The sequence below is a fragment of the Heterodontus francisci genome, chromosome 7, assembly GCF_036365525.1.
Source record: "Heterodontus francisci isolate sHetFra1 chromosome 7, sHetFra1.hap1, whole genome shotgun sequence".
NCBI lineage: Eukaryota > Metazoa > Chordata > Chondrichthyes > Heterodontiformes > Heterodontidae > Heterodontus > Heterodontus francisci.
In genome coordinates this window covers 132436689-132454626 of record NC_090377.1, presented here as the reverse complement: position 1 = coordinate 132454626, position 17938 = coordinate 132436689, and the positions used below count along the sequence as shown (strand labels likewise).

Sequence of the window (17938 nt, the reverse complement as noted above, 5' to 3'; positions counted from 1 at the left end):
GGGGAGGTGAAGAGGAAAATAAGACCGGCAAAGAGATATGAAAATAGAATGGCAGTCACCATAAAAGGGAACCCAAAAATCGTCATCTCGATGTAAAATAGTAGGAAAAGTAGGGCCGATTAGGGACAGAAAGAGTAACATATGCTGAGAGGTGCAGGGCAAGGATAATACACTTAATGAGTACTTTATATCAGCATTTACTGAGGAAGAGGAGGCTGCCAAAATGCCTGTAGAAGCAGAGAGAGTAGAGGCAATGGATAGGATAAAAATTGAGAGGGGGGAGGTACTAAAAAGGTTGGCAGTGGTTAGGGTAGGTAAGTCACCTGGTCCAGATGGCTTGCATCCCAGATTGCTAAAGAAAGTCAGAATGGAGATCGTGGAAAGGCTCGCCATAATCTTCCAATCTTCCCTGGATACGGGGGAGGTGCAAGAGGATTGGAGAGTGGCAAATGTGTTGCTGTTACTGAAGAAAGGGTGTAAGGACAGTCATGGCAACTACAGGCCAGTTAGTGGTGGGTAAGGTTTTAGAAACAATCTGGGAAAATATCAGTGGACACTTAGAGAGGTTCAAGTTAATTAAGGATAGATAGCATGGATTTGTAAAAGGCAGATCATGCTTGATAAATCTAAGTGAATTTTTTGATGAGGCAGCAGAAGGTTGATGGAGGGTATGCGGTGGATGTTGTTTATATGGATTTTAAGAAAGCATTGATAAGGTAGCACATAAAAGGCTGGTTAACAAAAGTCAAGTTCATGGAATAGGTGGGTCAGTGTCCAATTGGTTAAAAAATTGGCTTAAGGACAAAAAACATCAGGTCGTGGTAAATGGTTGTTTTGCAGGAGGGTGGTAGACAGTGGTTTCCCCAAGGGTCAGTTCTGGGACCACTACTTTTTTTAGATATATAAAGGCTGCGTTTGCTGACAATGCAACCACTAGGTGGCGCAGTACTGGCACATGTGCAAATGCAGTCTCATCGACTGAAATGTCTGCGACATCTCAAGACAGTTGCTAGTAATGCAGATGGCATTATTCATTTTGTCATATAAAACAAATTAAACCCAAACCCCCTCAATGGCTGTGATCGCCACTTCCATCCCTCACCCAGCAGTATCCTGCTCCCTCCTGCCATCGCTGCTTCTCTTCACCACTTCCTCCCGCACCCATCTGCTCGCTCCCCGCCTCGCCATTGCCTCCCCCTCAGCCACTCACTCCCCAGAGAGTTGGCAGATGGAATTCAATGCTGACAAATGTGAGGTGATGTATTTTGGCAGAAGGAACAGGGGAGGCAATATATACTTAATGGTACAGTTCTGAAGAGTGTGCAGGAACAGAGGGACCTGGGAGTGCATGTGTAGCAATCTTTGAAGGTGACGTACTGAGAGAGTGGTTAGTGAAGCGTATGGGATCTTGGGCTTCATGGAGTACAAAAGCAGGGAAGTTGTGCTGAACCTTTATAAACTCTGGTTAGCCCCAACTGGAGTATTGCATTCCGTTCTGGTCACCACACTTCAGGAAAGATGAGAGGGTGCAGAGGAGATTTACCAGAATGGTTCCAGGGATGGAGGATTTTAGTTGCAAGGTTAGGTTGGAAAAGATGGGTTGTTCTCCTTAGAGCAAAGGAGATTTAAATAGAAGTGTACAGAATTATGACAGCCTTAGTTAAGTTAGTCAAGGAAAAGCTGTTCCCATTAACAAATGGGACAAGGACTAGGCAATGCAGATTGAAAGTTCTGGGCAAAAGATGCAAGGGGACAATGGGAAAGTGCTTTTTTATGCAACAAGTGGTAATGGCCTGGAACTCACTGCCCACCATGGTGATGGAAGCGGAGACAATCAATGACTTCAAGAGGAAGTTGGATCGCCACTTGCGAGAAATAGACTTGCACGGCTACGGGAATCGAACCAGGGAGTGGGACTGACAGCATAGCTCCGTGGAGAGCTGGCATGGAATTGATGGGCCGAATGGCACCCTATGCTGTAAATGACTCTGACTCTATGAGGAGGAATTTCTTCTGAGGGTTGTTAATTTTTGGAATTCTCTTCCCCGAGAGCAGTGGAGGCTGGGTCACTGAATATATTCAAGGCGGAGTTGGAAACTTTTGATCGACTAGGGTTATGCGGGCGGGGGTGGTGGGGCAGCAGGAAAGAGGAGTTAAGGCCACTATCCAATCAACCATGATCTTTTTGAATGGCGGAGCAGGCTCAAGGGGCTGAATGACCTACTCCTATTTCTTGCAACTGAACTCTTTTAAATCATGCTGGAAAAAAGCACTGCTAGAATACTTGCAGTTCCCTGCTCTGAATTGCATATGCAGTGAGCTTCAAGCTTCCCCTGGAGTTTGGGTCAACATCATGCTATGGTTGCTTGGGATTATCGCAAGGAATAGCCTTGGTTTTGCTAATTTGTTCCTTAATTTCTTGTACAAGGATACAATTCCACAGGTGCCCTGTAGTCCTTTACACAAATTGCCATTCTTCATCTTTAAGCCTAAACATTATCAGCAGCCACTCACCTGTAAGGATATTCCAGCTGAGCCATGCCCATCTTCCACGTGCACTTTCTGCTGAATATAGCCCTGGCTGTTTTTCCTTGCCTCTGGGTTGCAGAGGCTGATTTTGGAAAGTTTATTGCTGTGCTGATCAACACTTCACTATTCTGAACTGTTGTCATTTGGCATTTTTTTTTCTACCCACAGGTCCTGGATGAGAATAAACTCCGGGAAGTGGACAACTTATGGCGGGAGTTTGAAACAGCAGAAAAAGCAAATAAATTGTAAGCTATTCGAAGTCATAAGAATAAACCAACTTGACAAAATCCGGTTGGAGTTCTTAAATTAGCCCAGAGGCAAGCATTCCTGTCTATCTGAATCTTGGGTAGACCACATCTGCCAAATACTATTTGTGTTAACTTATAGATATGTCAGTAAATATCAGTTTTTATTGATGTGGCACTTTGCTGCTGTGCTAAAACTATCCTATGAATTCTGAAGTTGGACTACTACTCTGTAACCTGCTTCATCAATTTCTGTTTTAAGATGACAATGTTTAACGTCTAAATCACATCAGTGCTGTGAGTTCTTATTTGTAAGGAGGTAGCCAATGTCTTGTCCAGCACTGGCAGCAGTGATGATGATGACTTTGTCACTCTTCCTGACTAAATACTGAGGGTTTTTCAGTCACTACCTCATCTGAGATTGCCAGTGCTGGATTGTTTGATCATGCCCTTATGGTGCACCCATGTCAATGTCATTTGAACTGGCATTTCAATTTATGTATTTTGCACATATTAACATGTGGGAAAGGAAGTCTCCTGTGGACAGGGCTCACTATGGTTCCTAGCCCAATGGTTTGTTCATTTGAGCATTCATGCTGAATACTGGTGGCTGATTGGATACTGAGATCACAACTGACTTAATTCTGTCCTTGGCTAATTTCCTTATAAATGCAGTTCTAGCAAAGGTTGCTGTAAAGCAAACAGGTGGGCAGAAGAATTGTTAGTTTCTCATCTGAAAGATGCTGAGCCCAGTGTAATGGACCTATTGCTGTTTTGGCTGACAGCATCTAACTCAGTACAGACCAGAGATCCTGGTAGTGCTGAGTTCGCTCACTTCATCCACTGCAGCAAGTCCCATCATCTTTCTTGGCCCAAGGCAAAAGTTAGCCAGAATTTCTGCTAATTTGCAGCTACTGTACTTCTGCTGGAAAATCTGTGTGTGTGAATATAGGGTGTGAATGAGGTTGGGACCTGGCTGTAATGCTGCCATGATTGAATTGTGTTACACATTGGAAAAGGGGTAGGCAATTCATCGGCATGAGCCTGTTCCACATGAAGAATGGCCACTTGGGTAAGGTATTGGAGGGGAATTGGCACCAGTGAAATCATAACCCAGTATGATTTGGTACATTTAGCACAGGAAGGCAGGAGGGAACAAATCATTTTCATCTCTTTCTGTCCACAGTGTGAAGTTGAAACATTTTGAAAAATTTCAAGATACCACAGAAGCTCTTGCAGGTAATGAATTCTCGATTCGCTATCATCCACACTGAAAAGCACTTTACTGAGTTGGTCAAGCCTGCTAGAATACCAATGACCATTCAGGTTTTCAAATTCCGAGTGCTCCTCTTTCATTTTAGCACAGTAAAAAGCAATCTTATCAGCAAGAACAGAGCGGAAATCGAAAAGAACTAACCATGCACTGGGCCTTTGATTGTAATAACATCCTCCGTTATGGGAATCTCTGGGATAAGGAAAAGAGGTTTTGACTGTAATCACGAGCTCCCATTAATTGGTGACCTACATCCAGTGCTGCTTAAATACTGAGAAACCTTGTTGAAATCCCAATGTGAAGGGTACGCCAACATTGAAAAGAGCATGAGCAAGGTGGAGTGATGCCAAGCTAAACTTTTGCAAGCCTGTTGATTGCATTTGAAAGAAGGGGGCCTGAGGAGTTAAACAGTTGAGCTTCTGGGAAATAAAGATTGAGTAGGAGAGAGTGTACTGAATCTCTATTTCAAGGCAGTGGGGATGTAGGAACGGAACAGTTGCAATGGAGGAAGGTTGGAAAAAAATAAGTTCTGAGCATGTTAACGTTAGTAAATTAGAGGAGAGTAAGAAAGGTTGCAGCTGGGAGGCAGTAAAGGCAGTAACGCGAGCCTTTTCTTGTATTCTGTTAAAACATGAAAGATCTGTGTATCCTGAACTTTAAAAACGGGCTTGATTGCTGTATTGCTACTGTGATTTGTTTGATTTTTTTTTTTCTCAATCCTTCCTCTCCGTGACTTCCTGTCTTGTAGCTGCCACTGCCCTGGTGGAAGGTAAGCTTGGTAAAAGCCTGAAGAAAGTACTGAAGAAGATTGCTGCAAAGGAAGCTCATGAGCAGTTGGCTGTTGCAGATGCCAAACTTGGGGGTGTCATCAAAGTAAGGAAGCTTTCACCTGACATTTCTGGTACAGCTAGGCAACACGCTTCAGGTGTGATGAACAAGCATAGAAACAGATGCCTATCTGCTGTAATCTTCCTTTGCTTTTCACACATGCAGAGTTTAGGACATTGATGCCTTGCGATCCTCAGTGCTGAATGTGCAATCAGTTGAGCTACTGCTTCAAATTGCTGTTCGGACATTGAGATGGTTAACACTCATTGTCAATATGGCTGTCAAACTAACCTACTGACCACAAATGAAAGAATACACCCATCAAAAATAAACTTGTCAAGTTGAATTCAGTTGCCTACTATTCAGAGAGTCATTTTGTTAGAGAAGGAGGCCCTTTGGTCTGTTGAGTCTATGCCGGCTCTCTGTTGAGGAATCCAGTCAGTTCCACTCTCCCGCTGTATTGCCGTAGCCCTGCAAGTTTATTTCCCTCATGTGCCCAACCAATTTCCTTTGAAATTATTCATCGTCTCCGCTTCCACCACCCTCATTGACAGCGAGTTCCAGGTCATTACCACTTTCTGCATTAACAAAAGTTCTTCCTCACATCCTCTCTTGCCCAAAACCTTAAATCTGTGGCCCCTCCTAGTCCTTGTACATAAGCAAATGGGAACAGTTTTTCTTTGTCTACCTTATCTAAACATGTAATAATCTTGCACACCTGTATCAAATCTCCCCTGAAGCTCCTTTGCTGCAAGGAGAACAACCCCAGCTTCCCTAACCTAACCTTGTAACTAAAATCTGTCATACCTGGAACCATTCTCCTAAATCTGCTCTGCATCCTCTGCGGGATCCTCACTTCCTAAAGTGGGGTGACCAGATGGGTAGAATTCTCAGCACTGTCAGTGACGCATTTTCATAATTCTGCTTCAGATGTGACAAATCTGCAAACTTTGTCACTACCTCTGAGACAGCAGTTCAGCTTGTGAACTAAGTAATTACAATGGTGGTTAGTGCTTCATTAATCCCGATGGCATTGTACATCAGTACGTTGCAGCAGTGTTCCTAATGCAGTTTTAGGACTATACTTACTGGATGTACTTGCAACATGCTTATCATCAGTTGACCAGCATTAGTTAATGAGGGAACAGTAAGTTTATTAGACCTGATTGGAGTAATATTTGAAGATGGCTTGCTTCGTTTTTCCCCCTGTGTGCTGATTGTTAAATTGATAAAAAGTATACAACATTTCACACATGGCTGCTTGGTGACTATATTTTATTGCCGTTAATTAAAACAGTGTCACAAATATAGTAAAATAGAAGCTTGTTGCATACAAAAATATATGTCCACTGCAGGTATGTTACGGGGGTTATAATGTACATGGGATTTCTGCTTCCAAATGGTTGAATGGAGGAGAGAAGAGTGCTGCTGTAATTGGGGCAACTATTTTTGTTGCAGGACAAACTTAACTTGAGTTGCATTCACAATGCTACTGTTGGAGAGTTGATGAGAGGAATACGAACTCAGGTGAATGGACTAATCACCGGCTTGCCACCTCGTGAGATAAGCGCCATGTCTCTTGGTCTTGCACACAGGTCTGTATGAGCCCCGTGTGCCAAAATGAAAAGGATAACACCGCTCGCAGTTGTCCAGTAAATTTCGATTGCTGTTGACACCGTGCAGTGGATAGACTTGCAATCAGTTAGGAGCTACACATGCACGTAGAAATGTTTAAAATTTCCCAGGGAACTGTAATATGTAAAACATGTAACACGATAGAACATTCTGTAAAGCGAAGGAACTAGGCAGGCTGGTGCTGCGTATAATTTATACTCTAGCGGGATTGTTTAGTGCTAGTGCTATATATAACCTGTATTGGGCAGAAGTTCAGGGGAATGGGGTTCTCTAATACTGTGTTTAATCTATATTGGCAGAGGACAGGGGAAGTAGAGCAGTCTAGTACTGTGCATAACCTTCATTGGGCAGAGGACAAGGGAGTGGGATGTTCTGGTACTCTATATAACCTGTATTGGGCACAGGGATCTGGTATTGAGTATAATTTGCAGAAATTATTTAGAAGCTGTACTGGGATGAGATGAAAATGTCGGGTGGTATAATGTGTGCATTTGCTTTCTTGTTGCAGTCTGTCCCGTTACAAGCTGAAGTTCAGCCCTGACAAGGTGGACACTATGATTGTGCAAGCGATCTGTAAGTTCAAGAAACTAATCTGCATAAGCAACAAATATATGAAGTGTTTGCGCTAATATTTGATTGGTTTGATGTGGTCGTGGTTCAGTGTCTTATCGGTTACAAAATTCAATCAGTTGTGGGAAACAGTTTCATTCAAGGAAAAGGGCTTCATTGCTTCCTCCTCCACCTCCATTTCTGATGATTATTTTGGCAGTTACACAAAAAGCATACACATGAAGAGGGGACTGTTGGTTGGGTTTCTTTTCTCCTTGCCATCCATCATTCCTCTGCTGGAAGCTGTAGCTGTGTGAGTGTTTGCAGAGAGAGGGCTCGGCCTCAAATGTGGTGCCTTCTACATTTGAATTACTTTCCGATATTCATTGCCTTGGTTCAAGTTGAAAAAATGGCTCCTTGCGTGAGGTTAATAGCTATGAGCACAAATGTAGATTTTCAATTGAGGTGGTGAGGAAAATTAGGATAACAGGGCAATAGCAATTTCCTGTGTATTGTAAAATGCCTTGTTATGCGAAACTAAGGGTTAAAATTCAACTGGATCTTTTGTGTGGTGGGTCCGAATGAAGAAAATGGTTATGACCTTGTACCATGGCTTAAGCTAGGTTCGGTCTTGGATTAGAATGACATATCATGGTACTGATTTGTGCTACTAAGCGATGGGATATGATAATTGAACTAACTAGATTCCTGGGAGTGATCTCCCAGTCTTTGCCCAATGTTTTTTGGATACTGCGTGAAGTCAAACAGACTGACAGGTTGCCTAACTGCTTTCTTGGCCTGGAAGTGGTATTGGTTTGGAGTTAGCAATAAAAAGTTAAAATGGTGTGTCATCTGTGTTGTATATTCTGTAGTGAAAAAATGTGCAGAAAAATGGTCAGGCAACTGCTGAAATAATGTATACAAATATAAGGGCCCAGGATAATTTGTTCTGTCAGGAGGGGTGGAATTATTCTTTCAGTAACAGTATCATGAATAAATGATAAATTGCCTGTGATTTTTGTGATACTTGTTCTCATTGAGTCTCTCTTGTCTGTAGCCCTACTGGATGATTTGGATAAGGAGCTGAACAATTACATCATGCGCTGCAGAGAGTGGTACGGCTGGCATTTCCCAGAACTTGGAAAAATTGTCACTGATAACTTGGCATACTGCAAATGCGTACAGAAATTAGGTACATGTCTTCTTGTCTTCAGTTCTTTCTGCGTTGTGCATCCATTAATCAAAGGGAGGGCTGGGAGGACTCCAGAAAGGGTAAATTCAAAAGCAGTAATAGAAAAGTCAAGGTTGTAGAGCAGAATAGTGATTTGAGTGAAATTAAGCTGACTGGGTCAACAACAGTAACAGGGCATTGGTGACTAAGGAGATACCAAGAAAAAATAGAAAAGAATTCGAGCTGAAGGCACTTTGTCTAACTGTAAAGCATTTGCAGCAAAATAGATGAATCAGAAAGACAAAGAGTGTAGTGAGGTATTGGGGAAGGTAGCACTGTCACAGAGGACAGATGGGCACGGAGAAGGGTTAAAGTGCGTATACTTCAACGCAAGAAGCATCAGGAATAAGGTGAGTGAATTGAAGGTGTGGATGGGCACTTGGGACTACGATGTTGTGGCCATCACTGAAACGTGGATAGGTGAGGGGGAGGAATGGTTTTTGGAGGTACCTGGTTATAGATGTTTTCATAAGATTAGGAATGGTGGTAAAAGAGGTGGGGGGGTGGCATTGTTAGTTAGAAATAGTGTAACAACTGCTGAAAGAATTTTCGAGGAGGATCTGCCGACTGAGGCACTGTGGGTTGAGGTCAGGAACAGGAAAGGAGCAGTCACCTTGATGGGAGTTTTCTATAGGCCCCCCAATAGCAGCAGGGAGGTGGAAGAGCAGATTGGGAAACAGATTTTGGAAAGGAGCAGAAGTCACAGGGTAGTAATTATGGGGGATTTCAACTTCCCAAATATTGATTGGCAACTCTTTAGATCGAATAGTTTGGATGGGGTAGTGTTTGTGCAGTATGTCCAGGAAGCTTTTCTGACTCAGTATGTAGACTGCCCGACCAGAGGGGAGGCAATATTGGATTTGGTACTAGGTAATGAACCAGGGCAAGTGATAGAGCTGTTGGTGGGCGAGCACTTTGGAGATAGTGATCACAATTCTGTAGCATTCACTGTGGTAATGGAGAGGGATAGGTATGTGCAACAGGGCAAGGTTTACAATTGGGGGAAGGGTAGATATGATGCTGTCAGGCAGGAACTGAGGAGCATAAGTTGGGAGCATATGCTGGCAGGGAAGGGCACGGTCGAAATGTGGAACTTTTTCAAGGAGCAGATAGTAGGGGCCATTGATAAGCATGTCCCTGTCAGACAGGGAAGGGATGGTCATGTGAGGGAACCGTGGTTGACAAGAGAGGTTGAGAGTCTTGTTAGGAAGAAGAAGGATGCGTATATAAAGTTGAGGAAAAAGGGCACAGGCATAGCTCTGGAGGGATACAAGATGGCCAGGAAGGATCTGAAGAAAGGGATTAGGAGAGCTAAGAGAGGGCATGAAAAATGCTTGGCGGGTAGGATAAAAGAAAACCCCAAGGCCTTTTACGCGTATGTCAGAAATATGAGGATGACCAGGGGGACCATAGGTCCGGTCAAGGACAATAGCGGGAGACTGTGTGTTGAGCCGGAAGAGATAAGTGAGGTTTTGAATGAGTACTTCTCTTCGGTATTTACGAATGAGAAGGGGTGTATTACTGAAGAGGACGATGTGAAACAGATTGGTAAGCTCGAGGAAGTGCTCGTTAGGAGGGAAGATGTGTTGGGGTTTTTGAATAACTTGAAGATAGACAAGTCTCCCGGGCCTGACGGGGTATATCCAAGGATGTTATGGGAAGCAAGGGATGAAATTGCAGAGCCGCTGGCAATGATCTTTTCATCTTCTCTGCTGACGGGGGTGGTACCAGGTGATTGGAGGGTGGCAAATGTTGTGCCCCTGTTCAAGAAAGGGAATAGGAACAACCCTGGGAATTACAGGCCAGTTAGTCTTACTTCGGTGGTAGGCAAGTTGATGGAAAAGGTGCTGAGGGATAGGATTTCTGAGCATCTGGAAAGACACTGCTTGATTCGGGACAGTCAGCACGGTTTTGTGAGGGGTAGGTCTTGCCTCACAAGCCTGATTGAATTCTTTGAGCAGGTGACCAAGCAAGTGGATGAGGGTAAACCAGTGGATGTGGTGTACATGGATTTTAGTAAGGCATTTGATAAGGTCCCCCATGGTAGACTTATGGAGAAAGTCAGGAGGCATGGGATAGTGGGGAATGTGGCCAGTTGGATTAAGAATTGGCTAACTGATAGAAGGCAGAGAGTGGTCTTAGATGGTAAATACTCAGCCTGGAGCCCAGTTACCAGTGGCGTGCCGCAGGGATCAGTTCTGGGTCCTCTCCTGTTTGTGATTTTTATTAACGACTTGGATGAGGAAGTCGAAGGGTGGGTCAGTAAATTTGCAGATGATACAAAGGTTGGTGGAGTTGTGGATACCGAGGAGGGCTATTGTCGTCTGCAAAGGGACTTGGATAGGTTGCAGTGCTGGGCTGAAAAGTGGCAGATGGAGTTTAACCCTGAAAAGTGTGAGGTCGTCCATTTTGGAAGGACAAACATGAATGCAAAATACTGGGTTAACGGTAGGGTTCTTGGGCATGTGGAGGAGCAGAGAGACCTTGGGGTCTATGTGCATAGATCATTGAAAGTTGCAACTCAAGTGGATAGGGCTGTGAAGAAGGCATATGGGGTGTTAGCGTTCATTAGCAGAGGGATTGAATTTAAGAGCCGTGAGGTGATGATGCAGCTGTACAGGACCTTGGTAAGGCCTCATTTGGAGTACTGTGTGCAGTTCTGGTCGCCTCATTTTAGGAAGGATGTGGAAGCCTTGGAGAGGGTGCAGAGGAGATTTACCAGGATGTTGCCTGGAATGGAGAATAAGTCTTACGAGGAAAGGCTGAACATTCTAGGCCTCTTCTCATTAGAAAGGAGAAGGATGAGGGGTGACATGATAGAGGTTTATAAGATGATCAGGGGAATAGATAGGGTAGACAGTCAGAAACTTTTTCCCCGGGTGGAGCAAAGCGTTACAAGGGGTCATAAATTTAAGGTGAAGGGTGGGAGATATAAGGGGGATGTCAGGGGAAGGTTCTTTACCCAGAGAGTGGTCGAGGCATGGAATGCCTTGCCCGGGGAAGTTGTTGAGTCAGAAACTTTAGGGACTTTCAAAAGGCTTTTGGATAGGTATATGGATAAAGGAGAATGATGGGGTATAGATTAAATTGTCCTTGACAGAGGACAAAGGATCGGCACAACATTGTGGGCCGAAGGGCCTGTTCTGTGCTGTATGTTCTATGTTCTATGTTCTATAATAGCACAGATAGAAATAAATAGGTCTGTTTTTTTAGCTATTATGGAGACATGGTTCCAGAGTAATCAAGTTTAGAAACTAAATATTCCAGGCTACTCAATGTATAGAAGAGATAGCCAAAATGTAAAAGGAGGAAGCAGCCTGATAAAGGAAGGGACAAAGGCAGTAGAGAGAATGGATCCTAGCTCGGAAAAGGGAGATGTAGAATCAGTTTGGCAGAGCCAAGAAACAAAGTGGTGCAGAAGACTCTGGGTGGGCATAGTTTATTGGCCCTCTACAGTAATAGTAGTGTTGGGCAGAGTATGAATCGAAGGGGTCATGCAGCGAGGCAATATGGGTGGAGCTCAGGAATAGGAAGGGTGCAGTCACGATGTTGGGGGTTTACTACAGGCCTCCTAACAGCCAGCAGGAGGTAGAGAAGCAGATATGTAGACAGATTTTGGAAAGATGTAAAGGTAACAGGGTTGTAGTGGTGGGTGATTTTAACTTCCCCTATATTGACTGGGACTCACTTAGTGCTTAGGCCTAGATGGGGCAGAATTTGTAAGGAGCATCCAGGAGGGCTTCTTGAAACAATATGCAGATAGTCCAACCAGATGGGGCCGTACTGGACCTGGTATTGGGGAATGAGCCTGGCTAGGTGGTCGAAGTTTCAGTGGGGGAGCATTTCGGGAACAGTGACCATAATTCCATAAGTTTTAAGGTACTTGTGGATAAGGATAAGAGTAGTCCTCGGGTGAAGATGCTAAATTGGGGGAAGGCTAATTATAACAATATTAGGCAGGAACTGAAGAATTTAGATTAGGGGCGGCTGTTTGAGGGTAAATCAACATCTGACATGTGGGAGTCTTTCAAACGTCTGTTGATTAGAATCCAGGACCAGCATGTTCCTGTGAGGAAGAAGGATAAGTTTGGCAAGTTTTGGGAACCTTGGATAACGTGGGATATTGTGAGCCTCGTCAAAAAGAAAAAGGAAACATTCGTAAGGGCTGGAAGGCTGGGAACAGACGAAGCCCTTGAATATAAAGACAGTAGGAAGGAACTTAAGCAAGGAGTCAGGAGGGCTAAGAGGGGTCATGAAAAGTCATTGGCAAACAGGATTAAGGAAAATCCCAAGGCTTTTTGTACGTATGTAAAGAGCAAGAGGGTAGCCAGGGAAAGGGTTGGCGCACTCAAGGACAGAGGAGGGAATCTATGCGTGGAGCCAGAGGAAATGGGTGAGGTACTAAATGAGTACTTTGCATCAGTATTCACCAAAGAGAAGGACTTGGTAGATGATGAATCTAGGGAAGGGAGTGTAGATAGTCTCGGTCATGCTGTTATCAAAAAGGAGGTGGTGTTGGGCGTCTTGCAAAGCATTAAGGTAGATAAGTCCCCAGGGCCTGATGGGATCTACCCCAGAATACTGAGGGCGGCAAGGGAAGAAATTGCTGCGGCCTTGACAGAAATCTTTGCATCCTCATTGCCTACAGGTGAGGTCCCAGAGGACTGGAGAATAGCCAATGTTGTTCCTTTGTTTAAGAAGGGTAGCAAGGATAATCCAGGAAATTTTAGGCCGGTGAGCCTTACGTCAGTGGTAGGGAAATTATTAGACAGGATTCTTCGGGACAGGATTTACTCCCATTTGGAAACAAACTGACTTATTAACGAGAGGCAGCATGGTTTTGTGAAGGGGAGGTCCTGTCTCACTAACTTGATTGAGTTTTTTGAGGAAGTGACAAAGATGATTGATGAAGGAAGGGCAGTGGATGTTGTCTACATGGGCTTCAGTAAAGCCTTTGACAAGATCCCTCATGGCAGACTGGTACAAAAGGTGAAGTCACACGGGATCAGAGGTGAGCTGGCAAGATGGATACAGAACTGGCTCGGTCATAAAAGACAGAGGGTAGCAGTGGAAGGGTGCTTTTCTGAATGGAGGGCTGTGACTAGTGGTGTTCCGCAGGGATCAGTGCTGGGACCTTTGCTGTTTGTAGTACATATAAATGATTTGGAGGAAAATGTAGCTGGTCTGATTAGTAAGTTTGCGGACGACGCAAAGGTTGGTGGAGTTGCGGATAGTGATGAGGATTGTCAGAACATACAGCAGGATATAGATTGGTTGGAGACTTGGGCGGAGAAATGGCCGATGGAGTTTAATCCGGACAAATGTGAGGTAATGCATTTTGGAAGGTCTAATGCAGGTGGGAAGTATACAGTAAATGGCAGAACCCTTAGGAGTATTGACAGGCAGAGAGATCTGGGCGTACAGGTCCATAGGTCACTGAAAGTGGCAACGCAGGTGGATAAGGTAGCCAAGAAGGCATACGGCATGCTTGCCTTCATCGGTCGGGGCATAGAGTATAAAAATTGGCAAGTCATGCTGCAGCTGTACAGAACTTTAGTTAGGCCACACTTAGAATATTGCGTGCAATTCTGGTTGCCACACTACCAGAAGGACGTGGAGGCTTTGGAGAGGGTACAGAAGAGGTTTACTAGGATGTTGCCTGGTCTGGAGAGCATTAGCTATGAGGAGAGGTTGGATAAACTCGGATTGTTTTCACTGGAACGACGGAGGTGGAGGGGCGACATGATAGAGGTTTACAAAGTTATGAGCGGCATGGACAGAGTGGATAGTCAGAAGCTTTTTCCCAGGGTGGAAGAGTCAGTTACTAGGGGACATAGGCTTAAGGTGCGAGGGGCAAAGTTTAGAGGGGATGTGCGAGGCAAGTTCTTTACACAGAGGGTGGTGAGTGCCTGGAACTTGCTGCCGGGGGAGGTGGTGGAAGCAGGTACGATAGCGACGTTGAAGAGACATCTTGACAAATGCATGAATAGAATGGGAATAGAGGGATACGGTCCCCGGAAGTGCAAAAGGTTTTAGTTTAGGCAGACATCAAGATCGGCGCAGGCTTGGAGGGCCAAATGGCCTGTTCCTGTGCTGTACTGTTCTTTGTTCTTAGAGGTGCATGCAATAAGGGTAATACATTAATTGGGGGGGGGTGACATCGATCATTTCGACTGGCAAGCCAAATTTGCAAAAGTAGTGTGGAGAATGAGTTCACGGGATGCGTTGATAGTTTTCTAGATCAGTATGTTGAAGAACCAATGAGGAAATGGGCTATTTTAGATCTATTAATGTGCAATGAGACAGGATTAATAACCTGGTAGTAATGTAGCCCTTGGGAACAGTGATCATGAATTGTGAGAATTTTATACTGAGTTTGAGTGTGATATAGTTAAGTATGAAACTCGGGTTTTAAATCCGAAAAAAGCAAATTTCGTAGATGAGGGATGAGTTGCTACGGTAGATTGGGAAACCATGTTAAAAGATATGACCGTAATGGCAAATATTTAAAGAATTAATGCATAGTTTGTAACATATAGATTCCCTTAATGAATTGAAAACCTCAAGGGAAAAGTGGTCCAACCATGGCTATCGAGAAGTTAAATATATTATAGAATCATTGAATGGTTGCAGCACAAAAGGAGGCCATTTGGCTCACCTGTCTGTGCCAGCTGTCTGCAAGAGCCACTCGCCTTTTCCCTGTAGCCCTGGAAAAAATTTTCTCTTCAGATAATTATCCAGTAACTTGTTTGAAAGTCATGATTGAATCTGCCTCCACCACACTCATTCCAGATCTGAACACTTGCTGCATTAAAAAAAAAACATTTTTCCTCATGTTGCCTTTGGTTCTTTAGCCATTTACCTTAAATTGGTGTTCTCTGGTTCTCCACCCTTCTCCCTGGGTACTGTGTCCAGACCCTTCATGATTTAGAGCACCTCGATCAAGTCTCCTCTCAACCTTTTCTTTCTTTCTCAGGAGAACAGCCCCAGCTTCTCTAAACTATCCACGTCAATGAAATCCCTCATCCCTGGAACCATTCTGGTTAATCTTTTCTGCAGCCTCTCTGCGGTGCCGAGAATTGGATAACACTACACCAGTTGATGCTCAGCCAGTTTTCTGTAAAAGTTTACCATAACCTCCTTGCTTTTGTACTAAAGCCCAGATTCCCATATGCCTCACAGTTCACAATACTTGGAAGATTAGTGTTTTCTGCAAATTTTGAAATTGTGCCCTGTGTACACCAGTCTAGGTCATTAACATAGATCAAGAAAAGCAGTGGTGCTCGTTCTGTTCCCTGAGGAGCACCACTGTATTAACTGCCTTCAGTCTGAAAAATCAACCATTACTGTAAGTACAGCCAATATCTCCTCTTTATCAATTTTTAGCCTGTCCAGTGTTTCAGCTACCTCCTCCTTCACTATGATTTTGAAAACATCATCTTACTCGGTAAAAACATATGCAAAGTACTCATTTAGTACCTTAGCCATGCCATCTGCCTCCATGCTGAAATCTCCTTTTTGGTGCCTAATCAGCTTCACTTCTACTTTTACCACCTTTTACTATTTATATACCTATAGAAGACTTTTACATTTCCTTTTATGTTAGCTGCCAGTCTTTTCTTATATTCTCTTTGCTTCGCTTATTTCTTTTTCCACTTCCCCTTTGAACTTTCTATTTTCAGCCTGATTCTCACTTGTATTATCAATCTGACATCTGTCATATGCACCCTTTTTCTGTTTCATCTTACTATCACTCTTTCGTCACCCATAGAACTCTGGCTTTTTTACGTCCCACCTTTCCCCCTTGTAGGCATGAACCTTGACTGTACCCGAACCACCAGCTCTTTAAAGGCAACCAATTGTTCCGTTACAGTTTTGCCTGCCAATTTTTGATTCCAATTTACATGGACTATATCTATTCTCACCTGATTGAAATTAGCCATCCTCCAGTTAATTATTTTTACTGTGGATTGCTGCTTGTCATAGTCATGCAGCACCGAAACAGGCCCTTCGGCCCATCGTGTCTGTGCCAGTCATCAAGCACCTATCTATTCTAATTCCATTTTTCAGCACTTGGCCCATAGCCTTTTATGCTGTGGCGTTTCAAGTGCTCATCTAAATACTTCTTAAATGTTGTGAGGGTTCCTGCCTCTACCACCTCTTCAGGCAGTGTGTTCCAGATTCCAACCACCCTATGGGTGAAAATTTTTTCATCAAATCCCCTCTAAACCTCCTGCCCCTTACCTTAAATCTATGCCCCCTGCTTATTGACCCCTCCGCTAAGGGAAAAGGTTTCGTCCTATCTAATCTATCAGTGCCCCTCATAATTTTGTATACCTCAGTCATGTCCCCCCTCAGCCTTCTCTGCTCCTATAGTGTAGTGCCCAGAACTGTACACAGTACTCCACCTGTGGCCTAACTAGCGTTTTATACAGCTCCATCATAACTTCCCTGCTCTTCTGTGCCTCGGCTAATAAAGGCAAGTATCTCATATGCCTTCCTAACCACCTTATCTACCTGTGCTGCTGTTGTCTTCAGTGATCTGTGAACTAGTACACCAAGGTCCCTCTGACCTTCTGTACTTCCTAGGGTCCGACCATCCTTATATCCCTTGTCTTGTTAGTCTTCCTTTTTCACAGCTAACCTAAGCCTTAAGATACTATGATCCCTGTTCCCCAAAAGTTCCCTGACTGACACCTGATCCACTTGACCCACCTCATTCCCCAGATCCAGCAATGCCTCCTTCCTCGTTGGACTGGAAACATACTGATCTAGAATATTCTCCTGAACACACTTGAGGCACTCTTTCCCCCTTTCTGCCCTTTACACAATTACTATCCCAGTCGATACAAAAGTCCCCAATTATAACTATAGTTTTTGCACCTCTGTAATTTCCTTGCATATTTGTTCCTTGCTCTCCCTCTAGTTGGTGGCCTGCAGAAATCACACAGTAGTATAATGGCACCTGTAATTATTTCTTAACTGTAGCCAAATAGATTCTGTCTTTGACCCCTCTAGGGCATCCTCTCTCTCCACTGTAATATTCTTAATCAATATTGCCACCCCTCCTCCTTCCTTTCCTTCCTTACCTTTCCTGAGCACCTTGTATCCAGGAATATTTAATATCCAGTCCTGCCCTTTTTTGTGCCAGGTCCCTGTTATTGCCACAGCATTATATTCCCATTTGACTATCTGCACCTGCAGCTCACCAACCTTATTTACCACATTCCATGAGTTTGCATGCATGCACAGTAAACCTAATTTAGACCTTATTGCATTCCCTCTTACACTGACCTCACTTAATGCCTTACTATTTCTTGCTCTAGTGCTATCTGTCTCTTCCAATTCTTTGTGCACCTTGTTTTCCTTTGTAATGTTGCCTCCTGGTTCCCATCCCCTGTCAAGTTAGGTTAAACCCTCCCCAACAGCACTAACAAACCACCTCTCAAGCATATTGGTCCTGGCTCTGTTCAGGTGCAACCCGCCCATCCTCTACAGGTCTCCGCTCCCCTCGAACGAGTTTCAGTGTCCCAGGAATCTAAAGTTCTCCCTCCTGCACCATCTCTCCTACCACGCATACATCTGTTCTATGCTCCTATTTCTATACCCAAAAGCGTGTGGGACCGGGAGTAATCCAGAGATATCTAC

The 17938-nt window shown here is 44.0% G+C and overlaps 1 protein-coding gene and 1 non-coding gene across 4 annotated transcripts in view; both read left to right on the top strand.

Annotated features, from left to right (window-relative positions):
* nop58 (NOP58 ribonucleoprotein homolog (yeast)) overlaps positions 1-17938 on the top strand; it is a 74641-nt gene that overhangs the window by 24833 nt on the left and 31870 nt on the right. For all 3 annotated transcript variants that reach the window (XM_068036176.1, XM_068036175.1, XM_068036174.1), the window contains exons 2-7: positions 2698-2774; positions 3961-4013; positions 4796-4920; positions 6334-6470; positions 7019-7083; positions 8117-8251. In XM_068036176.1, the coding sequence (XP_067892277.1) occupies positions 2698-2774; positions 3961-4013; positions 4796-4920; positions 6334-6470; positions 7019-7083; positions 8117-8251 (592 nt within the window). The remainder of the gene's footprint in view (positions 1-2697; positions 2775-3960; positions 4014-4795; positions 4921-6333; positions 6471-7018; positions 7084-8116; positions 8252-17938) is intronic.
* On the top strand, positions 3117-3201 carry LOC137372456 (small nucleolar RNA SNORD11B). Its single transcript, XR_010975433.1, has one exon. It is a non-coding gene; the product is annotated as a small nucleolar RNA SNORD11B (small nucleolar RNA).